At 53.7% G+C, this 25174-nt stretch overlaps 1 protein-coding gene across 1 annotated transcript; it reads left to right on the top strand.

Annotated features, from left to right (window-relative positions):
• WNT9B (Wnt family member 9B) lies at positions 1-23163 on the top strand. The gene is made up of 4 exons (XM_058562052.1): positions 1-80; positions 16342-16598; positions 18282-18547; positions 19450-23163. Exons 1-4 carry the CDS (start codon positions 1-3, stop codon positions 19921-19923), a joined length of 1077 nt encoding a protein of 358 aa, XP_058418035.1. The 3' UTR covers positions 19924-23163.
• Positions 23164-25174: the final 2011 nt, after the last annotated feature.

The raw sequence follows: 25174 nt of genomic DNA, 5'->3' as shown, positions 1-25174 counted from the left end.
ATGCGCCCCGCGCCCGCGCTGGCCCTGGCCGCGCTCTGCCTGCTGGCGCTGCCCGCCGCCGCCGCCGCCGCCTACTTCGGGTCAGTGCCCGCCGCGCCCCCGGCCCGCGCCCTGGCCGCCCGCCTCCCCCTCCACCAGCTGCAGCAGGGCCAACTTTTCCCTCCCGCTGGCCCCGGCCCCGGCGGGATCTCGAACTCAGACCTTAGCCCCCAGGCATCCAGCCCCGCCTCGCGGTCCCAGTTCGCGCCCCGAGCTCTGTCTCTGGCTTCCCCAGCTCAGGCCCCGATCGCACCTTCTAGCGTCCGAGCGTTGAGTCCCCTTAGCCGCCGCCCTTCTCACCCCGCGCTGTCCGAGACTTCATCCCGCTCGCTCCGCCGGGTCTCGCACACCCCAGCCCAAGCTCCCGGACTCTGCATGCGTCTCGGACCCCGGCCCCGTCCGCTCCGACTCGCCCTATCCCTGCCTGTCCAGGTGTCCCTCCCGCGCTCTGATGCCCTCTCCGGATCCTCACTCGGTGCCTGTCTGCCCCTCTCCTGGGCTCTGCCCAGCCGCAGTCCTTGCCTCAGGCTCCCTCCCCATGCCCAGCGGAGCGGAGACCGGAGGGCTGGGAGGATGGGTGGAAGTGGGTTGTTACTGAGGCCGGGGGAGGGGATCGCGCCGATCCAAGGAGAATGGAGGAAGCCACGGACCGTGGGGAGTGTCAGCTGGAGACGCTGCAGGGAGCTGTCTGCTGGGGAAACCCGACCACATCTCAGACCTGGCGTCGGGTGAATTCTCAGGATGACGAGGAGAGTGGGAGGGGAGGCGGTGTACATGATTGGGAAAGGAGCATCAGAGCCGGGGTGACATCTGGGGAGAGAGTGGGGTGGGAGCGGGGAGAGTTTGGAGCGCAAGTTACAGGGCAATTGTCCCTCCTTCTCTGACCCTGAATTGCAGGGACTTAGGGTGGGAGATGGGGTCTTGGGTGTGAAGGCAAATTCCTGACCTCCACCCAAAGCCTGCTCCAAATATGTACAGTCTGTTAGTTTAAATCGTGCCACTTTGTGATATTCACCCCAAATCAGGATGAGGTTTACTGTCTGACTACAGCAAAGACAAAAAAAAAAAAAAAGAAAGAACAAAAACAAAAACACCAAGCAAGTGACCTGCCAGAGACTGCTCTGAAGGACCTGCCAGGGAAGGGCATGCAAGAGTCTGAGAGGTCCCGCACAGGCTGGAATAAGGGCTGTGGGCTAATTCCAGGTCATGACCCTGGTTAAAACGTGCCTTGCCTCTGGGCAATGGCCTCTCCTGAAATATATGGGGGGGGGGGTGGAGGTGGGGAGGAGGTCAGCCCAACCCCAGCTCCAAGCTCAGCTTGCTGGTGACCTAGGAAGACCACTCAGTCTCTGGGCCTCAGTGACCCCTCTTGTACAAAGAAGGGGCTGCCTTGGTATGACTGAGCCTCTAGATCCCCCCCAAGAGCCATGCACACACATGTCTGTTTCCTGAGGATTTCAGGCTTGAAGGCACTGCTGCTGCCTCAGCAGACAGGATATAATGGTTAGGGCACAGACTCTGCAGTCGATCCCCAAGCCTGCCACTTGCTAGCTGTGTGTTCTTGGCCAAGTCACTTAACCTCTCTGTGCCTCAGTTTCTCATCTGTAAAATGAGGATAATAGTGCTTATTTCCTATGAGGGTTACGTGAGTTCATTCTTGTAAAGCACTTAGAACAGGGTGTAGCACATGGTAAATGCTCAACTAATGCTAGTGATGATGATGATGGTGATTCAGGAGACCAGGTGCAGCATCTTGGTGTCCCAGCCCTGACAGGGGTTTCTCAGCTGGAATGGACAGTGCAAGGACAAATGGTACCTGCATCCTCTGGGACACCAGCTCATTTCCATAATTCTTTTGTTTGCTTGGGTTTAGGGGTTGAGGTTGGGGTGGGGGCCAGGTGGGGTGGGAGTAGAGGGGCTCTAGGTGGCTGGGACCACCCTGGCTGGTGTGTTTGGAAGAGAAAGGAGTCTGTAGTAGTGCCCAGTGTTAGAATTGGAGGGCTGTGAGCAAGGAGGCAGCCTTGGAAACAAGAGGGGGATGGTGGATTAGGCCTGGGTGAGGGCTGAGTATTGGAGCCATGTATTGGGTCATACGAGTATGGGAGCCTCCTCCTCCAGGTTGTGACCCCGGCTGGGAAGACCTGGCAAATATACTCAAGCCACCACCACCCCAGTCTGGAGTGCAGGACAAATACTCAGAGAATAAGCTAAAATTGAGGCCTTGTGCTGTTATGTGTTTGGTCTCAGAGAACAGACAGGATTCATCCTGAGTTCTCATTGAGGAAGTCCTGTTGTGACCATCAGGCCAGGTTTTCCAGCTTCCTATCAGAATTTGCTCTCTGGAAGGAATCTATATCAGTCTTAGACAATGTAGTGAGAATGCGAGGCAATGTGCCTCTCCCTTCTCCCGGTCATTTGCATTTGAAATCTTATTTCTATTATAAGATGAAATGTTTTAGCATCCCGATAAAAGAAAATTCAAACATCAGGAGAGCAGGTGAGGCCAATCTTCTTGGGGTCTTTGAAATCATAGAATCACAGACTTAAGAGTTGGAAGTGATCCCTGAAAGATCCCTGGTCCAACTCCCTGCTTCAAGCAGGTCATGTATTCCCAATTTTCAGATGAAGCAACCAGCATCCCCAAACCACAGAGAGCCAGCAACTGCTTCTGGTGCTTTTGCACGAGCCTAGTGCCTCATTCTGTTGATGTTGTTATTAATGTATTAACTAGTATCACAGTTCACAAATCGCTTTCTTATACGGCCCCTCTCTCATCTGAGCCTGAGTCATTGTTGAGGTATATAGGATGGGTGTAAATAGTTCCCAAAAGGAAACTGAGGGTCAGAAAGGTTCAGTGACTCACCCTATGTCACACAGCAAGTTAGTGGGAGAGGCAGGATAGAAGCCAGGTCCTGCCCCCAGTCTGGGCTCCTTGCCCTGCAAAGAACAGCGTCCAGAGCTAATACTGTGTGGTCACCAGGGAAGCAGCTGCAAAGGAGCTGTAGAGGGGGTGGGGGTGCAGGGTAGCCCCCTCCCCTGCTTAGTTAATTCTTTGAGACCCTCTTGGCTGTAGTGGGATGGATGAGGCCACAGCATTCTCCTCTGTCCTCAGCAGTGGGACAGAATGCATTGAGTCCTGTTGGGGTGTCAGGTGGGCTCCCAGAGGATGGCGTGATAACAGCAGGATGGGAGGGAGACCAGAAGTCAGGGGCCCAGGTTTGTCCGGGCTCTGGACCACTCTCTGTGTTGTCCACGGTCAAGTCACTTGCCTCCAAGGTCTTTAGCATCTGGAGGCCCTAAGGTACCCTAATAGGCTGGTCCTGGCTTGATGTCTAGGATTACTCAAGAGCTCGTGTTTTGGCTCAGATGGCTTGGGAATTCTGCAAATATTAGCTTTCACAGAGTTTTCTAAATGAACACCACTGTATTATGTGATGAGCTGGGCACATGACAGGCCTTGTCAGCCAATCCAAGCTTTAAGTCATTCCAGTGGCTTTGTAACTAGAAATAGTTCTTGTAGATGCTACTTTTAAAATTGTAGCTGATTTTGATGGTGCTTATTAAATGTGTGACTTGTGCGCTGGTTGGGTTTCTTTCCTATCGGCATGGTACGGAGACGTTTATGGAAGCACAGGCTTTTGAGTCAGCTAGATCTGAGTTTGAATCTTGGCCTCACCTCTTGCTAGCTGTGTGACATTGGGAAAATGTCTTAACCTTACTGAGCTTTGGGTGATGACAATACCCATCCTAAAGGCTGGTGCAAGGCTTAATTGAGACAACGAATGAAAGGGCCTGCTAGGGTGCCTAGCACATACTGAGTGCCTAGGCTCACCCTTGCTGGTTGTTGGGCTGCTAACCATCTTCTTGGGTTGTGGAAGTGCCATCGTTGTGAAGAAGCAAAACACAAGCTTAATTCTTTTCCCCAAATCAACATTATGTACAATACAATGCATGCATTCTAAGTGTACAGTTTGGGTTTTAACAAATGCGCACACCTGTGTAGCCGCCACCACCACATTACTATATGGAACATTTCCATCATCCCAAAGGATCCCTTTGCAGTCAACCCTCCCCCACCAGCTCCTGCTTTCTGTTACTATAGATTAGTTTTGCCTGTCGTAGTTCATATAAATGGAATCACATGATATATAGCCTTTTGTGTCTGAACTCTTTTGCTCAAAATAATGTTTTTGAGATTCATCCATGTTGTTGCTTATATCAGTAGCACATTCCTTTTTACTGCTGAGTAGTATTACATTGTATGGATGTACCACAATTTGTTTATTTGTTCACCACTTGATAGACATTTGGATTGTTTCCAGTTGGAGGCTATTCCAAATAAAGCTGCTATAAACATTCATGTGCACATCTTTTTGTGGACGTATGTATTTCTTTCTCTTGGATAAATATCTAGGACTGGATTGTTGGATCATATGGTACGTATATGTTTAACTTTATAAGAAACAGCCTAATAGTATTCCACAGTGGTTGTATCATTTTACACAGTAATGTATGAGAGTTGCAATTACTCCATATTCTGGTCAGCTATTGTCAGTCTTACCTTTGGCCATTTTAGTGGGTATGTATTTGTATCTCGTTGTGGTGTTAATTCCATTTTTCCGTTAATGAATGGTGTGTTGAACATTTTCATGTGCATATTGATCATTTGAAAATCTTTTTCCTTGGGTTGTTTCTCTTATTGCTGGTTATAAAAGTTCTTTATATATTTTGAATACAAGTGCTTTGTCAGAAACTATTGGCAATATTTTATCCCCATCTATGGCTTGCCTTTTCATTTTCTTAATGATGTCTTATGAAGAATAGTAGTTTCTAATTTTGATGAAGTACAATTTTTCAACTCTTTCTTGTACGGCTTGTGCTTTTTTTGTGTTCTGTCCAAGAAGTCTCTGCCTATCAGAGGCGGCAGAGATTTCCTCCTATGTTTTCCTCTAGAAGCTTTATAGCTTTAGCTTTTGCACTTAGGTCTATGATTCTTTTTGAGTTAATTTGTGTGTATGGTGTGAGGTAAGGGTCAAAGTTGATTGTTTCCCATGTGGATGTCCACTTGTTCCAGCACCATTTGTTGAAAAGATGAACCTTTCTCCATTGTCATCTTTGTTACAAATTAATTGATCCAATTATGAAGGCCTATTTCTGGACTCTCTATTCTGTTCTGTTAATCTATGTGTTTATTCCACCCAGTCTTGATTACTCTACCTGTTTAGTGAGTCTTGAAGCCAAGTACTGTCAGTTCTCTGACTGTCCTTCTTTTTCAAAGTTGTTTTGACTACTCTAGGTTCTTTGTATTTCCACATAAATTTGAATATCAACTTATTGATATCTATAGGAAAGCCAGCTGGGATTGGAATTTGGATAGCATTGAATCTATAAATTGATTTATAGAAGATTGACATTCTAACAATATTGAGTCCACCGGTTTATAAACAGACCATCTCTCTCTATTTAGGGCTTTTAAAATTTCTTTCAGTGGTGTTTTGTAGTTTTCAGTGTGCACGCCTTGCAAATAATTTAAAAAAATTATTCCTAAGTGTTTTATGTATTTGGATGGTATGTTTTTATTTAAAAAAACATTTTTAGAAATTGATTGAGTCTTGAGAAAAACAGGGTTGAAGGGAAGAAAAGGTAAAATACATTTTACTGCTTTGGGGTGGTGGATTGCAAGCCAAACATCACTGATAAGAATCATTGTGTTTGGGGAAAACATTTAGGCAGGCTTGTCCCTGGCTGTGCTATAATTCCTCGAGGAGCTGGGCTTGAGTGTTGGGCTCACGGTCAAACCAGTCTCCTCCGTGGATGATGGTGGAGTTTCTGAGGCTGAGGAGGGGAAAAAGGACGGGAGGGAAGCAGGGCAGGGGGACTCCTGGGCTGGCATCTCCCAAGGAAGAGAAGCCCTCCTGCCTTCAGGATTATGTGCTCAGGGAGAAGTTGGGCTCCAGAGGAGGTGGGCCAGGTCCTGTGAGGGAGACCCCCACTCTGACATCAGCCTGAGTAGGATGGGAGGTGGCCTGAGGCCCTGCTATAGCATAAAGAGCACTGGACTTAGAGTCATACAATCGAGTTCAAATCCTCTATCAACCACTTACTAACTATGACGCAAGGCAGGTCAGCTGCTCTGACCTCAGTTTGCCCATCTATAAAATGGGCTAATCCTTACCTCCTAGTGTTGCTGTGAGGGTTAAATAAATGTATATAAAAATGCTGTGATGCTATTCATATATAAGGAATCCAAGAAATCTGGTGGTCAGTCTTAGAGCATCCCAAGCTAAGAAGTGTCTTTGGTTTTGGTTCCTTCTCTTCATCTTTATTTATCCCAGTGATTGTATAATTCAGAACAAATTGAATCCTTCCTGTGCTCAGTACTTTATGTGCATCATCTCATTTAACTATTGTGACAGCCCAGGAGGTAGGTGCTGGTATAATTATCCTCATTTACAGGTGAGTGGAGAAAAAGCTTAGAGAGACCAAGCGCCTTGCCCAGAATCACACAGCTAGTGGCTAGCAGCACCGAGGTTTGAATTCCAGTCTGTCAGAATCCAGAGCCGACCTCTACATCCCTGCCTCCCCGGGAACTCTGACCCTCTGAGCCCTCCACTCTGTCAACCACACCCTTCGCTTGGCATACGTCGTAGGCATCTTTCATACTGCATGTCTTAAACTCTTGGTTTGTTACCCAGTTTTTCAGGTGCTCATGTCTCCAATTCATGCATAGGTCCCCTTAGGAAGAGGTCTTGGGAACCTGCTGTTGGCTGAGTCCCCCACAGTCCCCAGCATTGCCTCCTGCTCCACAGGGAATGTCTGGGTGGGCAGTCCCCGCTCCCTTTTACTGGCTCTTCCTCTCCCCCAGAACCTCCTTCTTTGCCCCATCGCGTTCGCTCTTTCATCCGCTTACGCTCGGCTCTCTGGAGCACACGCTGCTTGGCCACCACCTGGCCTGTCAGGACAGGGACTAGAAGCCAAGCAGAGAGCAGAGACGTGCCCCCATCAGACTCCAGAAGTCAGCCACTCCTGCCTTCCATGGGGATCCTGGTGGCAGCCGAGAGGAGCTGTGGGGTAGGGCAGAGCCCCTCACTGGAGAGATGAAGATTAATGGGTGAGTAGGGGGGAGTCCCAAAGAGCCAGGAGAGACTTAAACAACCATGTTCGGTCTGTCCTAGAAATCCCAAAGAGACTGGTTTTAGGACAAGAGCAGAGAAGGTCTGCTTTCCTGACAGTTACAATCCCTTTGAGGACAGATGTGCTTCAGGATTCAAAATTTTTTGGATTTCAGAAAGGTACTATAATGCATACTGTGTAAAACATAACAAGCCTAGCAGGGTCTAGGGCAGCACCCCGTAACCAGACACTTTATTATTTTTGCAGAAAACCCCTGCATGTTGGGATAAATAAAGACCATAAATATTCTCACCCTGGTTCAGGTCAGGACTTGTTGCCATATGAGTTCACCACAACTGCACAAAAAACGTGTAGCTGTCCGAGCTTTCTGGAGTTTGGAATTGTGGATAAGGGTTTGTGAACCTGTGGGAAACTCTGAGCAGGTGTCACCACGAGAGGCTGTGCCAGCTGAATTTTAAGGAAAGACTTGGGCCCAGTCTCGGCTGGTCCTCACTGGGATCAAAGGGAGGCTCCGGCTGCCTGGGAACAGCTCGTTCCCAGGATCTGACTTCAGAGGGAACTAGCCTGGATCTCCCAGTCCCCACATCGCAGCACCCCACAGGGGCTGAGTGGGCCAAGGGACTTGGGGTCTGACTGACCATGGCCAGGAGGCCCTGAGATCTGGTGTTGGGGAGAGCACGCACCAGCGATTGCAGTCTGGACGCTGGGTAGGGCCTGGCCACAGGCAGGCTCCTCCAGAACCGCGCCCTCCCAAAGCCTGCATAGCCTGAGCTTAGGAAGGTCTGGGGGTTAGGTGGCCCCTGCAGGCTGGGAGCAAGACAGCACGGAGGCCAGTGGAGTGGGGGCAGGTAAGGCTGAGGGAGAGCCTGGAGCTACACTCTCTGCCTGGGTTGGACATCTGAGAGATTTATGCAGCCAGCAGGTGTCTGCTTGGGGTGCAGGATCTGGGCTGGGGACAGGGGGACCTCAGGGGAGACTGTCTGTACAGCCCCGAGGAGGAAGAAGAAAGTGCCAACCACGCAGAACTGATGGTACTATATCCACAAAAGTGGGAGAAGACAAAGAACAAGGATGGTTAGAGTGGGATGGGGCTGGCAAGTAAGGAGGGCTTCCTGGAGGAGGCAGACAAGCATCATAGCGTGCTAGAGCTGGATGGGACCTCAGGATCACCTTTCCCATTCCCTGCATTTTTGAATCAAGTGTTGAAAAAGGCAGTGGCTATAAAACACTCCAGGGGATCCATGAGGGATTTGGGGCTGGAAAAGTCATCCCAGGTGAGATGACAGCGTGAAGAAAGGCATGGAGGTGAGACTGAGTTAGCCACGGCAGAGGACAAAGGGGAGAGTGGCCTGAGGGGAGGGGCCCTCTTCCACAGCCCTGACTGGCTCTGAGTCCAGGACGGTCCAAGGTGGGAAGTTGTTCTGGAGGACCCTGCTGGATTCCTGAGGGAGCCCCTCACAACTTCTTCCGTCCCCTGGGGCTGTGCTGACCACTCTGTCCCTCCCTGGGCATGTTCGGGGAGTGGCTCCTTGGACAGGTTGGGAGGTTCCTGCTGTCCCGGAGCTGAGGGGAGGGGTGTGAGCCATCCCGGGACTGCGAGAGGACAGATGGAGTCTGTGGCGTGGGACATCTCTGCTAGAGCATCTGCAGACAGTGGAGCTGTCCTCATCCCAGAGGGATCACACACAAACCATTCCCCAGGGGCCTGGCTCTTCCAGGGTGCACAGCCCAGCCCGAGCCTGCCTGTCCATGGGGAAGAGGGTGACGACTCAAGAGCCTGCCAAGCTGGTTAGTTGGTCAACTGACCATGGTTAAATGACTCGGCAGAAGTTACGCAGCCCAGGAGCCAGGCTCCCCTGTTTGGGGCAGAGCTGGGTAGCAGTGTCGCTTGCCACGAAGAGATACAGCCTCAGTGACTGCTAGCCTTTCCCCACAGTCCCTACCCCGAACCCCCTAAACTGCTCCTCCCTGGGTCAGGGCGGCGCCTGTGAGCCCAGGAAGCTGGGGCAGCCTGTCTTTTCTCAGCACCCCTCTCCTCTGTCCCTACCCCTCGTCACCCCAGGCTCCCCCTTCCTCTCTCTCTTCACAATACCAGAACCTCTCCTTTGATCTTCCTTCTATCTAACAAAGCATGTTCTCAGGTACTGGTATTGTATCAGACTCCCACACTTTAGTATGAATAGGCAGGCCACTCCTCTAAGTTTTATTTCTGACTTTTGGCTGAAAAGAGACTGAGTTTTATACCAGGAAGAAGTAGCCTTTTAAACAAAGGGTCCTTCTCTCCTTCCTGAGGTCTCACCTCTTAGACTTCCCAGGAGGTCAGAGGAGTCCTGACCGGGCTTCCTTCCCTTCAAACCTACCTGTCTTGTGTTCCTATCGCCCTAGACGTTTGCTGTGGTGATGGCTGGTTTTCTTCCCTGAAGTCTTACACTGAAACTGAAAGCAGAAACCACCGGGTTTAATAGAAGCAGTCAGGAGACTGGAACACAGTCCCAGCCCTGCCACTAACTCAGGGGGTGACCTTGGACAATAAATCTTACATGAACTTCCAGGGCACCAGACAGGTCAAAGCAGAGACCTGCACACTTGGCAAACCTCTTGCCCTCCTGCCTTCCCCCAGAAGCCTCTGGGATACGTCCCAGGAGCCATCAGGGCAAATCCTCCGGACTGGGTGCTCTTGAAGGATTTCTCCAGCCCTAAAATGTAATGATTCAAATGGTGTACATTTGGACCCAGTGGGAACTGGGGGAGATGTTTATAATTCCCGACTGGTGGAGGGGAGGGATTCCTCTGCACAGGAGTGACTTTTGGTACCCTCCGTGGCCACGGTGCCACCTAATCCATGCATGCTGGGACAAAGGCGTCCTCTCCTCAGCTTCAGCCTGAGCCTGAGTGGAGAGAGAGAGAGACAGGAGAGAGGAAGGGGGAAGCATTTCCTCCGCAGATGTTGCACAAGCCACGCTCTAAATACCGGAGATTGTTGAGATGCAAAGCATGCTTGCTGTGTGGGCTGCTGGCTGCCCACTTATCTCGTGAGCACACGTCCTGATGCCATCCTCAGCGGGCAGCCCGTCTGCGGCTGTGAAACAGGAAGCGGAGCTGTTCTAGAAGAGACAAAGCCCACAGCTGGGCCAGGCGATTTTCTCTCTGAGCCAGGGGTGGGGTGGGGGACGAGGCTCTGGGATGGGCTCCAGGGAGGAGGTGTGATGAGATTCAGTCCTCAGTGTGGGTTCTGAGGTTAGGAGCTGGAGAGGAAAGGCAGGCTGGACGCAGGAGGGGCTGAGGGGAACCCAGACAGGGAGGAGGGAGTGGCCTCCCTCGTTTTGGTCTTCCATGGGAGCCAGGCCTGAGGCTGAAGCTCAGTAAAGTCCTTTATACCTACATTGAAAGGAATGAGTGAGTGAAAGGAGGGCGAGAAGGGAGTTGGAGTAAAGGTAACTGGGAAATGGTAACTGCCCATTTGGCAGGCTGCTCGTTAAGGATATCTTGGAGAAGGTGCGAGGCACATTGAATCCTGCAGAGGAGAGAGGAGACTGCAAGATGAAGGGAAGGATGTGCTGGTCAGAGGCATAAACCTTGGGGCCCTCAGACAACAGGAGGAGGAGAGAGAAGCCTGGGGTGGGTGCTGAGGGGCCCCCTGTCTGAAGAAGGACTGTGCGGAGCCACGTGCCCTCTTCTTGGGCCAGGAAGTGCCCTCACTAACTTTCCCCTGCTGGGAAGGGGTGGGTAGTGGAGAGTGTGGGGTAAGGGTGGGGAGTGTGAGTGAGTGACTGTGTGTGTGTGTGTGTGTGTAGGGGATTTAGTGAGGGCCCGGAGAGGTGGACTGAGATGTTTGAGATGAAAGCACAAAGGGCGCACTCACCATGCAAATGGCCCTGCAGCGGAAGCCTGTTATCGGGAGCATCTAATGGGGTTTTGCAGGGCCAAGGCCAATGCTCCAGGCAGGGCAAGGCTTTCCTGGTTCCCAGGCAGCTGCCTGCAGCTGGCATGGGCCCTGGTGCCAGGCACAGCTCCTGGCCCCTCCAGCTAAGGGTGCAGACACACTGGCATTACCTGGTGCCCTGGGAACTGCCAGCCTTGTCCGCATTTCCCACCCACTCACCCACCCACTTCCTGGGGCAGCCTCCTCTGGAACCGTCAGACCCTCTCGAGCAGAAACAAGGATGAGGTGGGGGTGAAAAAGAACCTGGAGCACTTGCAGGTGATGGGAAATGCCCTGCACCTGCCAGGTCCTCCCCAGCTAGCTGGGAGTACTCCCTGGAGCTTCCTCCTGCCTCCTCTCCACCCCCAGGCCTCCCACTACAGACAGCACAGGCCTGGCCGTGGTCAGGTTCTCACCCAGGTGGGGCTAGGAGTTCTGATCTGGGTCCCTGAGCAACTACTGATTCTTCCCCAGGGAGCTCGGCTGGTTCCCTTGCTTCTTGGGGTCTCGGAGAGTCTGGGGTACTCCTGAATCCAAGTGAGTTCCCTCCAGACTGAGCTCCTCGAGGGCAAGAGCGTGTCCCAGCACCCAGCACACACCCGGCACATAGTAAGAGCCTCATAAGGACACTTCTCTGGAGCTCACCACATGCCAGGCACTGTTCTAGGAGCTTTACAAAGGTTACTCATTTAATCCGCGCCACACCCCTGCAAGGTAGGTACTGTGATGGTCTGCATTTTACGGGTGAGGCACAGAGGGGAAAGTGCCTTGCCCAAGGCAGCACAACAGTCAGAGCTGGAGGTGGGATTCGAGCCCAGCAGTCTGGCTCCTGTCATGCTCTCCCACTGGTCAATGTGCATTTGTTAGATGGACTGAGCTCAGGGGGTGAGCGGACATCCCCGAGGCCACCAATGAGTGAGGGCAGACCTGGGACCAGACTCCCCAGGCCAGAACAGCCTTGGGGGCCTGAGGTCCGTGGGTCCCCGCACTCCCGCAGGCATGGGTGATTGTTCCAGGGTGAGCTCCATTTCTTCTCAGGGGTTTGGTGGTCCCTGGGGTCCTGCTGATGGTAGACCAAAGCAGTCTCCTGGGAGTCTTTCCCCAAAGCCTGGGAGAACCTTCTTTTGCTTCCTTCAAAGTCATCCCGGATGGGGCAGCTTTAGCCCACACTGTGGATGGGGTGAACATTAGTATGTATGAAAGGATGCAGGGGCAGGAAGCGCCAGGAGTGGACAGAGGAGATCTGGGGGGTGGGGTGTATATGATGAAGTCTTGAGGGGCACCCTTGACTTTTCCCACTCTGGGGGGAAACAAGGTGGCTGGGGTTGCACTGGGGTCAAAGCCAGAAGCACCTCATTGTGTGGGGGTGGGGGCTTCCAGTCTTCTTACCAACCTGACCGCTAAAGGCCATGGACTGAGGGGTGCAGGAAGCAGACGTGCACAGGCTGGGGGCAAAGAAGGGGGAGAATGGAGCTGGTCACGTGCGTTGTTGCTTTCTTAATGGGAAAAGAGAAGCTGGAGTTAGCCTTGGGGACCCGTCTGGAAGCAGGAGTGCGGGAGACCAGCTGGGCCAAAGCAGCCGATGAGGGGGTGGTCCCCGGTGGCTCAGGAGCACTTGAGTCGGGGAGGAGACTGAAGGAGCTCTTGTCCCCCAGCCCAGAAAGGCAGTTAACAGGTTCGCAAGTTATCCAACCTCTGCTCTTCAGTTCAGAACACTGGCCATTTGTTTGGCTGATAGCATCTGACCTGACCACGGGGTAGTGTCTTCATTAAAACCCCAAACTTTGTCTGGACTCATTAGCCTAATGAAGCTCACTCGATCTTCTCCGGTTGTACATCTTACTCTCATGGGGCTCAACTAACATGTGAGTAATGGAGACTTTTGCAGAGAGGCCTGGTGGATGGGGCTCTCAGGCCTGGGGTGTCAGAGTATGGTTTCTTCAAGCGGAGGGGATCATGCCCACTGATCCCAAACAGACTGGAATGTGCAATGCCTAGAATTCTTCTGAGGTCCAGGAGAAACCTTCCCTAGGAAATGCTGTGGGATGGGCATGTGTGTGAGAGCTCACTGGCACTGTTTAAGGAACTAAGTTGAGTTGTTTTCTAAATTTGATGTCATGGCACTATTTCTTCAAAGGAAATATGATCCCAAACTGCAACATAGAAAACAAATAAAAGGGAAACTAGATCCTGGAAGGTCCCCCAGCTGTCTTCCCAGGCCCTGTGGGGACCCCCCAGGGCAGTGCCGGGGAGCCCTCTTTAAGAGCAGCCCTGGGCAGACCAGGGCCCAGCGTGGCCTGCGGCTTCTGTGCGGTTGGCTGCCTTTCCTGACCATTAATCTCTACTAAGTGTCATTACCGCTAATAAAATTAACCGACTTTATACTGGACTCCTGGGGCCATCAATCACAGGGTCTATTACATGAAATTAAAGAAAACAGGTGCCTGTGGATGAGGGAAGGGTGTTTGTTGAGCCTGGCTCACAAGTGCAGCCTAGGGCACGCTGCTGCTCCACGGCTGTCAGAAGGTCGTGGTCAGGGGCGGTACCCTAGACAAGTCAACTCCAAGCCCTGACACCATACCGCAGACAGGAGTGTCTCAAGCAAGAACACAGTTGACCTCAGGAAGACTCTGGGGCCAGGGGCTCAAAAGCTCCCCAAATTCTCCCTCCTACTCTCACCTCTGCTTCTCTCTATGCATTTGATTTGTTCTTTTTCTCTGTTTTTGGACCAGCTTCCTCTTTTTATCTCCTGAGTTAGAGGCCCAGTCACCCAAAGAAAGAAAGAAAGAGAAAGCAAATGTATGCTCTCTTAACTCAAATCCCAAATTCCCAGAGAACGTACTGATTGGCCCAGCTTGGGTCATGTGACCCTCACTAGTCCAATCAACAGGCCAGAGCAGCAAGGTCATGTGTTATAAAAAATGGCCGACATGGTAACCATATAGATAGAAGGAACAGGTAGGCAGCTAACCCAACAGGTTTCTGCAATAGCAGTTTAAAGGGCTTAGTAATAAGCGCTCAAAAAGCAGTAGATAACATAATATAAATTATATATTATATAATGTATCTATAATGATATAATAATAGCTATTGTTCTTAAAATGGCATTTGAGACAGGCCTTGAAGGATGTGCAGTCCTGTTGGCCAAAATTCCCATCACTCCTTGCTTGTTCTCTGATCTGTCAAGCAGCTGATACAATTTCTGAAAGCCAGGAACTGTATCAGCAGAAGCTGTCCCTCACACCAGCCCCTGGTGTGGGAGGAGGACATTTAAGGGGCACACAAATGCAGCTCCTGAGCTGCCTTTCACACTGGAAGCCAGTCAGGGCGGGGCCTCCTCAACTGGAGTTGACATCGGATTCTGCTCTGGACCTGCCAACGGTCAAGCTCGAAGGGTTTCCTGAGAGGCTGCGGGGAGGGGTTTGGATGTAGACCTGGTGGACTGGAAATTTACCCATTTGCCCCCAGATTAATGATTAACAGGTCCCTGCCCTCACCCTGTCTGGGAGGGGAGCCCAGGGCCAGGCTGGGCCAGGAGGAGCCTGATAGCATCTGTCTCTGCTCTGGGGTTTCGGAGATATGCGCCACACTGGGCTGGCTGCACCTGACAGATTTGGAATCTATGGGCACTTTCTGGGGGCACCTGGGGCCTGGCCAGGATGCACACTCTCCCTGGGGCAGACAGAGAGGATGCTGCATCCAGCCAGATGTCCTGGCTGGGGCAGGTGGCTCCACACAGGAGAGCCATGCCCTTGGCCCCATGGGCCTCTCTGGCCACTCAGGACTTGGCCAGGGGGCTTATCTTGGCCAGGGACACATGAGCAGGAGTGACAACTGCCACATCCAAGCAGGAGCTTTGAGAGACGTCGCCTGGTTCCACCTTGTCTCTTTTACCAGCATGTTCCAGAGAGGGGTTGCTTCCTCCAGCCTGGGTCCCAGAATGCCGTATATTCCACCCACACTGAGGGCCACCGGGGTATGGGACAGCAAACATTTTGAACTAGGAGAGCATCTTACAGACACTTGTGGGGAGAGGGAAGCTGAGTTCTAATCCTAGCCCCCACCTTGCTGTTGATCTGCCCTATGGCTCGGGCCAGTCGCTGCCTCTTCATAAAACCTTTGTTTCCTCATCTGGACAAAGAGAAGACTCTGCCCAGGTCAGAGAGTGAAGCATCTTGAAAGAGGAAGGAATTTTGAGAAACTCCAGCTAGCAGGAAGGTGAACCAGCATGTCCCAGGCACTGGTACTTTTCATGTGAGCCTCCCGGAAGCCCCAGGAGGTAGAAAGGATCACTCTCCACTTTCCAGGGGAAAACCAAGCCTTTAAGGTTACACAGCTAGGAAGTGGCATCAGGCTTAGAACCTGGCAGTCTGACTCCAGAATCCATGGACTTTGGGTAGAGTAGAATAAGAAGTCTGGGGCTCGTGGCCTTCAGGTGAATCTCCTTCACCTTCATCCACCCATCTGTCAGTCCGTCCACCCACCTATCCCTTCCTTCCTTCCTTCCTCCCTCCCTCCCTCTCTCCCTCCCTCCTTCCTTCCTTCCTTCCTTCCTTCCATCCAACCAGGTATGCCCCAAGCATCTCTTTGTAACAGGCACTGAGTGGCCACATAGTTGAAGATCTACCTGGGAATTTTGGAAGCGAGTTCAGCTGGCATGGGATTATTGGGCAACAGCATAATGTAAAGGAGTGAGGGATATCAGGAACATGGCTGGGGGTCTGCTGTCTACACCCCTCTGCCTGCTCCCTCTTAGGACACGGCTCTCGCCTTGAGGCAGCAGCTGATAGCAAGTGCACTATTTCCCCCAACTTCCCTGATCATCCCAGCTGCCCAGGGAATGTGGTAAACACACAGATCCCCAGGTCCCACTCCAGGCCAATAGAATCAGAATTGCCAAGTATGGATCCTGGGAGTCCATATTTTTAATAAGCACTCCAGATGGTTTTTCTGATTGGGCAGGTTTGGGAAATAGGGTGGGTAAGAAGAGCAGAGACTTCAGCATCTGAAAAACTTGCGTTTGAGATCCTGCACTGGCCCCTGTTACAGGCACCTTGGTTTTCTACTCTGTAAAATGGGGACATAGCCCCATGGGGCTGCCTTCCCTCCCAGAAGGGCAATAAATGAAGCCCCCCAAAAAAGGCCCCCTTCCTCTCACCTGCCCCACGTCCTCAAGGATTGTTATGCTTTGTCCTCCCTGTCACAACCCCCAAGAGTCACTGGTCTCCCTCTCTTGCCCTCTCTAGCCTGACCGGGCGGGAAGTCCTGACACCATTCCCAGGACTGGGCACCGCGGCGGCCCCCGCGCAGGGTGGGGCCCGCCTGAAGCAGTGTGACCTGCTGAAGCTGTCCCGCCGGCAGAAGCAGCTCTGTCGACGGGAGCCCGGCCTGGCGGAGACCCTGCAGGAGGCTGCACACCTCAGCCTGCTCGAGTGCCAGTTCCAGTTCCGGCATGAGCGCTGGAACTGCAGCCTGGAGGGGAGGACGGCCCTGCTCAAGAGAGGTAGGGAGGAGGGTGGGGAGGAGGAGGGTGGGGAGGGAAATGGCTGGGCAGGAGGAGGACTGGGGAGGGGGAGAGCTGGGGAGGGGGAGAGCTGGGGAGGGGGAGGGCCAGGCAAGAGGAAAGCTGGGCAGGAGGAGGGTGGGGAGGGGCAGGGCTGGGGAGGAGGAGGGCTGGGCAGGAGGAGGGCTGGGGAGGGAGAGGGCTGGGAGGGGGAGGGCTGGGGAGGGGGAGGGCTCGGGAGGGGGAAGGCCGGGCAGGAGGAAGGCCGGGCAGGAGAAGGGTGGGGAGGAGGAGGGCTGGGGAGGAGGCTGCCCTTCCTGCTCCCTTGGCGCCTGTGCCCAGGCCACACTGGCCTTGCGAACCCAGAACAGTCCCAAGTGAGAAGAGTCCTGGGAGTTAATGAGACCCAGTCTTTCCCCCAGTTTTTGGAAGATGGAGGAGCAAGGAAGACACAGGAGGAGAGGAGGCATAGCTCATCCTGGAGGTGCCCACAGATGAGATGGGTGGTTCCCCAGTCCTCTTCCTCAGCTTCTTACACACACACACACACACACACAAAGGTGTAAGAACAGATAAGGATGGAGGGCAATTAACAGTTGGCCAAATAACATGAGACAGGCCCAATTAATTTGTTCACTCATTCACCTGTTTCTTTGTTCATCACACCCATCGATCCATCATTCCCTCCTTCCCTTCCATTCCCATCCCATCTCCCTCCCTCCCTCGCTGCATCCTTCCACGCCTCCTCCCAGCGATCCACTCACTAAGCATCTGGTGAGGTCACAGAGAGCCAGGCACTGTCAGCACAGGACGCTGGAGGCACAGAGCAAGCAAGACCCCGTCTGCCCTCGGAAAGCATACAACCTAAGGGGGAAAACAGGTCATTGTGTGACTCTATCACGAAGCAGCAAGGGGCTTTTATAAGAAGGCAGTGAGGGTATCCCGGAGCAGCAGGCCCCCTTCCAGCCCAGCTGCTCTCCACCACTGGGGAGGGTCTGGGGCAGAGCTGGTGCCATGCTCCAGGGTCACCAGTACCCCAGGCACCTTGGAGAGCAGGCAGGAGGTAGCAAGTTCGTGGGGGAGGCCAGCTTTGGGCCATGCCCCAACAGTGCAAGAGTTGCGATGGTCCCAGAAGTGGGTGGATGTTCAGTCTGGGACAAGTCAGGCAGGAGACCCAAGGTTACTCTGTCACTGGGTCTGCTCCACAGTAGGTAGCAGAGAATGACATGTGAGAGGCATCATGAAGCACAGGAAGCCCATAGGGCATATTTCAGGGGACCAGGGGCCCCGGAAATGGGTTGGTCCAACTTGCTTACACGTTGATGTGGAGTCACGGTCAATGGTTTAGCCCAGTTTTGCCCTCACCTGGAGCCTGAGTCACTTCTCTCTGCCTTGTGGTGTGCTTATCTGTTCAGCAGAGACACTAACCACTGTCCTGCCACCCTGAGAGTCGGGGCACATACTCCGTGGTGAATTTGAAAGTTCCATTGAAACAGCAACTTGCAGCCTGAGTTTAAGGTGCAGGTGACAAGGAGGCTGCCCTGAGCTATGTCCTCAGGTTCACATGCCCCTCGTCCTGCTCACCACAGCGCTGCCACTGCCCCCTCCTGCCCTCAGATGGGAGCAGGCAGCCTCTGAGCCCACTCTCCTCCTCCCTCCCGGATCTCCTGGTGCCCGGCCCAGGTTTCAAGGAGACGGCCTTCCTGTACGCGGTGTCCTCGGCCGCCCTCACGCACACTCTGGCCCGGGCCTGCAGCGCTGGGCGCATGGAGCGCTGCACCTGCGATGACTCTCCGGGCCTGGAAAGCCGGCAGGCCTGGCAGTGGGGCGTGTGCGGTGACAACCTCAAGTACAGCACCAAGTTCCTGAGCAACTTCCTGGGTCCCAAGAGAGGAAGCAAAGACCTGCGAGCACGGGCAGATGCCCACAACACCCATGTGGGCATCAAGGTGAGCACATTCCTGGGCGGCCCGAACCCCTTCCCAGCCAGAATGCAGGGCTGGGGACATGGGTCTGTAGGAGACACCCATCCTGGCCCCCAGCACACACACAGAGCTGTCCCAGCATGAACCTCGTTCCTTCAACCAACATTCCTTGGACTTCCACACTGGACCATTACCAGGTCCCAGGAAGTAGGGAAGGGCCCTGGGCCTCATTGGTGGCTGGGCAGCAGATGGGAACCAGGCTTGGGACCAGGACTTGGTAAGGCAGGAACATGTGTGGAGAGGGGTATCCATTCCAAGGACTGGCCTTCCTGGAGGTCCTAGAAACCAACATTGTTTAAAACTGATCTAGTACAACCCCTGCCACTCCTCATTTTACAGATAGGAAGACACAGGAGGCCCAGAGAGGGGAAGGGGCTTTTACCCTCCAGTAGTGGGAGGACTGGAGGGTAAAAAGTATCTAGGTCGATTGGGATGAGTAAGCTGGATGGGGCTAGTGCTCCAATTCTTTAGGAAATTGAGTTCTGTGTTCTGTATCCTCATCACTGAGTTGGTGTAAACCAGGGCTGCTGTGTTCAGTTGTGCAAGCTGTCTGCTCCACAAGCACCCTGTGCCAACGTGCAGGCACTCACCGAGCAGCTGAGGCTGAGATCCCGCCCACCCTGCTCTCACTGAGGCATGCACATTGGCACAGGACTGCCTCTGCCCAGCAGAAGGGGAGCCTTGGGCTAGTTTGCTCAAAGGTGCCATGTGGGCTAGCTTGAGTCCTATTTGCCCCCCTCATGTGAGCCTTCTACTCTCTCTTTCCCATCCTCTTGACGCTCCCCTGCCAGGGTTGGTGCTCTGGGGCAGGTTTGGGTCATGGGCCCCAGCCTCTGACCACGCCTCCATTCTGCCTCTCCTCGCAGGCCGTGAAGAGTGGCCTCAGGACTACATGTAAGTGCCATGGCGTGTCGGGCTCCTGCGCCGTGCGCACCTGCTGGAAGCAGCTCTCCCCCTTCCGCGAGATGGGCCAGGTGCTGAAGCTGCGTTACGACTCAGCTGTCAAGGTGTCCAGTGCCACCAATGAGGCCTTGGGCCACCTGGAGCTATGGGCACCTGCCAGGCCGGGCAGCCCCACCAAGGGCCTGGCCCCCCGACCCGGGGACCTCGTCTACATGGAGGACTCCCCCAGCTTCTGCCGGCCCAGCAAGTACTCGCCGGGCACGGCGGGCAGGGTGTGCTCCCGGGAGGCCAGCTGCAGCAGCCTGTGCTGCGGGCGGGGCTATGACACCCAGAGCCGCCTGGTGGCCTTCTCCTGCCACTGCCAGGTGCAGTGGTGCTGCTACGTGGAGTGCCAGCAGTGCGTGCAGGAGGAGCTCGTGTACACCTGCAAGCATTAGGCCTGCTGCCCAGTGTGCCAGCCGGGAAGCCAGGACCTCCCGCGGCCCCTGGTCAGTTTGAGGCCACCCAGCTGTCCAGCCGGCCCCTCCGGGCAAGTACATACAGCGTGCGTGCACTCACTGATGTACGCACCAGTGCACACCTTCTCCTCTCTCCACCGGGTCTCGGTAACCTTTTCCTCCCTCAACACTCAGCAAAGAGAGGTGGGGGCCCCACCCCTGACCCCGAGGATCCCCAGCCTTGTTGAGGACTTGGAGCAGGAGGGCAGAGTAGAAAGGATGTGGAGGGAAATAAGGGAGACCAGGAGGAGGGCAGGACTGAGGGTTTGGAGGGGAGAAAGGGGACATCTCGTCATCTCGAGTGCTGGGTGAGTGGTCTAGAGCCAGCAACAAGTCGGGAGGTGAGCTCTGGGCCAAGAAGGCACAAGGAGGCAGTGTCAGCTGGAAGCAAGGGCTGGAGTCTGGCTGGGATGGCTCAGTCCAGGCCTCAGGCCCTGCTCAGGTGGCAGTGAGCCCTGGGGCCATACACCCTCACTACCCTGTGGCTTTGCTGTACGGGAGAAGGGGGAAGGCCAGGTGGGAGGAACCGTTGGTTTGGAGAAAGAAAGGTTTGGGCCTGAGTAGACCCAAGTAGGTTATGTGCCCTGGAGCCCTGTGTCCTTGATTTGGTTTTTAAAATATGCCTGCATGGAGGCTTCACCATTGTCTCGAGAGCTGAGCGGAGGCCAGACAAGCAGGGAGGGCCGGTCCCCAGGGTGGGGCGCAGATAGTTCACCGAGGTTGCACAGGGAGACAGTGACCTCTCCCCATTTTCCCTGTGACATGTAATCTTTAGTCCCAGGCCAGGAGAGGGTGACAGCCCCCTGGTGCCAGGGAGGGACACGGGGAGCTCAGTTTCTGTCTTCCCTTGAGCCCACTTTGGTCAGCTCCCAGTGGCTGGGATCCCCCTGTGAGGCCCCAATACAGCTGACATTCATTACAGGAGAGTTAGTTTATGATTCTGATTCTGGTTACATTTCTACTCTCATAGCTACTCATCTAGTTAAGGGTTTTTTTTCCAGGCTGGAGTTATAGGCATAGGAAACTCTTTGCTAAGCCCAGCTCCTTGGGGGCCCCCTTCATTTACTAATGGCCCCCTGCTTTGGCTTTTACCTGAAAATAGAAGTGACTTTACTAATTTCCTCTGATCCTGTGGACATTTCCAGTGCTACCTACCAAGGCTCTGTGTGGGAGGAGCAGAGAGAAACTGGTACACACACACACACACACACACAGACACACACACACAGACACACACATATGCAGGCACACACACTCCTTGGGCCTGCCAGGCTGAGGGTTCCTGTTTAGCAGCACACACCTCTCTGGTGCAGGACCAAGACCTTGCAGGGGTCACTTTGCTGGAGGCTGCGTGCTTCCCCAGAGCAGGGCCCGATGCCAGCCAGGAGGAAGTGACCTCCTTCTGGAAGCTTTTGGCCGCTTTGCCGGCCCCACCGCGCCCTCTGTCAGCTTCCTTTCTCCCTGAACCCAGAGTTGCTGACCCTCTACTGAAACAGGAAACTTCAGGCTCCCTGAGACCTCCAAGGGTGTGCAGGAGCTGCCCTGTCTTCAGTGGATCAGGATGATCCTACAAGATGCTGGAAGGATCTTTGGCTGCAGAGGCTCTGAGGAGAAGCCAAACTGACCTGAGACCCCTCTCTAGACTGACTCTGCTGACCCAAGCAGCTGGCCCACGTCTTGGCAGGAAGAGCAAAAAGGAGAGAGCACTGGTTTTCTAGTTTCTTCCACTCCTCGACTGCATGGAGACTTTCTCTCTGCCAGCTCCATCCATCTTGCTCCTCTGAGACCGCAGCTCTGCCTCCACTCAGGCTCAGCACTTGGCAAAAGGCGGCGGAGGCCTATCTGGCAGGAAGAGGGGGCCTGACCCACCAACACGGCACCCACATCCCAAGTCCATGACCGTCAGTGCTGGGGTTGCAGGAGGATAAAGGGCAGACTCTGAGGGACCGAGGCCCGGGCTGGCCACTAACACTGACTAGGTCAATGGCATGGGTGCAGGCTCAGAGGGCCCCTCGGCCTGTGGGGTCCTCCCTGTCCAGCCCTCTCCCTCTCTTCTCCTTCCTTGCTCCCACCCCTTTCTCTTCCAGTTGCCCCCGTAGGTCCATCTCAGCCCTGCTAGGGCCCCTGGGGACCAGTGACCACTGACCCTTCATTCTACAGCTTTAAGGGAAACACTCACAGGGTATTTTTTGTCTACCTCACATATATAGTATTTAGGGCAAAAGAGAATAATTTATATAGCTAAGATATATGAGAAAATATTTATGTTATTTATATAGTTTCTATATTCCATGGGCAGCACCTGTGGGGTCTGTGTTCTGCCGGAAGCCATCTCTCTGGGGAGATACAGCCTGGCCTGACTGGGGCGGCCCACTGACCTGGACACCAGGTGACTGGGCAGAAGGTCGCACAGGCTCCCGTGTCCTGTGACCAGGTCTGTCTTGGAGCTGGTGAGCACGCATCCCCTTCATGCATGAGCCCTGGTGGGCTCCATCTGGATCCTCCTTGTGAAGTCTTTGTAAATTCTCTGCTGTTCCGAGTCCCAGGCTCCCTCTTCTGCTCTGGCAAAATTGGCTTGTTCATAATAATAATGACAACAAGGATGACCACACCTTGCATTTGTAAAGCACTTTTGATCTTCGGAAACACTTTTGTCCCTTAAATGTCACTTGATTTCCCCATTATCCCTGTGAGGTAGGTGGGGCCACATTACTGTGCCTATTTCACAGATGCTGCCGAGAGCTGGAGGGCTGTGCTCAAAGTCACACTGGAGATCTTCATTCAATGAACATTTCCTGAACTTCTACGTGGGCCAGGCGCCATGGGGGCTGACTTACCTTGGGCCTGGGAGCCCCAAAGCCTGGATACACCCTGAGCCCAAGAACCCAGGGAAGTGGCTGCTTCCCCGGCTGTGTTTGACCCTGGCCTTTCGGATCTGGATGGCAGATTGGCATTTTCCCAAGTGGAGTCCTGGGTCTTAGCGGCTGGAACTCCCTGAGAGGCCTGGAGAGACAAGGATCCCTTGGAGGCCACTCCAGGGGCTCCACCTTCCGGCTCGCCCTCCTTCTGCCCACGCTCCGAGAGGGTCTGGCTAATCACAGGGCCCCTCCCAGCCCACTGATGGGTTTTGTTTGCTCTCATTTGTGTTTTTCTTTTAAAAATGAATTGTTTCCCATTGGCTTTCTGGCTTGTCTTGTACAATCAGCTGCGCTGGCAAACCGAGGCTGCATTCCCACCTGGCCACAGTCAGCTAGAGAAAGGGAGCCCTCTCAGACAGGATGCACGGGGCTCCCCAGTTTACCAAGTACCTCCCACCTCCGCCCACCGCGCTCAGGGGTGTTTCAGCCTGGCTCTCGCGGGCACGTCGTGTCTGCCCTCTGGTCCAGATAAGCTCAGCCTCTCCAGTGTCCTCCACTGCCTGGCAAACAGACCAACAGACAGACTCGTGCCAACCCTGAAGATTATTTCTTGCTTTCTAGAGTTTCCTTTCTCAACAACCAGGAACGTCAAATGCTTTTTGTCTCAGCACATTTTAGAATTACAATGGGAGCTGTCGTATATCCAGTGTCTGTTCTGTCCACCCATTCAATCAGCGATTATTTAGTGAGCTCCTGCTGAGCTCCAGACACCTCTCCGAGTGCTGGGTGCAGCAGTGAGCAAGCCAGTCCCCGCCTCGTGGGGCTGCCACCCTAGGGGAGGAGAGAGACAGTGAACCAATAAACAACATGTCAGCTATTTGCACCTATTTTGTCTCAATTTATTGCAAGAACCCTGCCTGCTCGATGGACACAGCCATCCCCATCTTGTGGTTAAGGGAACGGAGGTTAGGAAATGTGAGGGCTCCTGAATTCCACCAGGAAGCAGTGGTGTCAGGGCTGGAACATAGAGCCGCTGGCCTCCAAGATATGGACTCTTCCCCTCTTACGCTGCCTCCCCTCAGATGTCAGCAGATGGGGGATGGATCACCCCATTTTATGGATTCTGGGTAAACTGAGGCCTAGAAGAAGGATGGCGTGTCACCATCCAAGGTGACACGCCAAGTCAGACCAGGCTGGAGCCTGGGTCCCCTCCCAGAGATAAGTGTTTCTAGCGCCCTCATCCCATGGCCAGCAGTGTGGGTTGGGGGCAGGGGGAAGATAAGGCACAGCAGGAGCCTTCAAGGACTTATGGTCGCATAGGAGAAATGAGAGGCACGGCCTTGCAATGGTTTGGAGCTCCTCCTCTGGCCACACTACCTTCCCAGCATGCTTTGAGAAGTGCATGTCCTCAACCAGCTGCTGCTCCTGGGGGTCTTGGGGGGAAGGAGGCCCCTTTCTGAGCAAAGGGCTTGTCCCTGCCCCTCCCCAGCTCTTCAGCCCTGCTGGGATCCACACAGGGTCCCCAGGGAGGGAGGCAGAGGGAGGCCCACAGTCCATCCCTGAGGGCACCTACATTTCCACCTGCATGCCTGTCCTAACATGTCCCTTCTGCCCCGTGTTCTGGGGCCTGGAGACCAGCCTGTTCTGAGCAGTGACAGAAGTGTCCACACGCAGCGGCAGGCTCCAGGGTCCCAAGGCATTTCTCACCCGTGTTCTCACTTGAGCCTCACAAGGCAGGCACCCTTCTTCACTTTTTACAAATGGGGAAACTGAGGCACAAAATGGTTGAGTGACTCACTGCAGGCCACACAGCTAAGAAGCAGACCCAGCTCTTTGCCTCCAGACTCTATGTTCTTTCTACCCTACACTGCTTTGAGCCTCCCCCTACCCCCTTTCTCCTAGCCTGCCCTTAAACCAGGTCCCAAACAGGTCCTGGGGCCTCTCCCCCTTAGCCGCTGGGTGCACCGCTCTTCCTGGGGATCAGCGCTTGCTGAAACAACCACTATGTGGGTACTGTACCATGGTATCCCCCCTCCCTCTTTAAAAACATTTAGCCACATTTGCTCTCTCTCTGTATACACATATTTATTTTGTTGAGCCATTTGTGAGAACATTGCAGACACCGAGATACTTAAATACTTTATCACATAGCACCTATGAACAAGAACATTCTCCAAAAGAACCACAAGGCCATCATCACATCCAAGAGATGTAACATTGACACAATATTATCTACTACACGCTTCCTATTCCTACTTCCCAAATTGTCCCTCAAAATGTCCTTTATAGCTTCTTTTCCTGATCGAGGATCCGCTCAAGAATCGGGCATTGCA

Source organism: Diceros bicornis, chromosome 18, assembly GCF_020826845.1.
Source record: "Diceros bicornis minor isolate mBicDic1 chromosome 18, mDicBic1.mat.cur, whole genome shotgun sequence".
NCBI lineage: Eukaryota > Metazoa > Chordata > Mammalia > Perissodactyla > Rhinocerotidae > Diceros > Diceros bicornis.
Note: the sequence above shows the minus strand (reverse complement) of the source record. Positions and strands in the feature narration are given on the sequence as shown.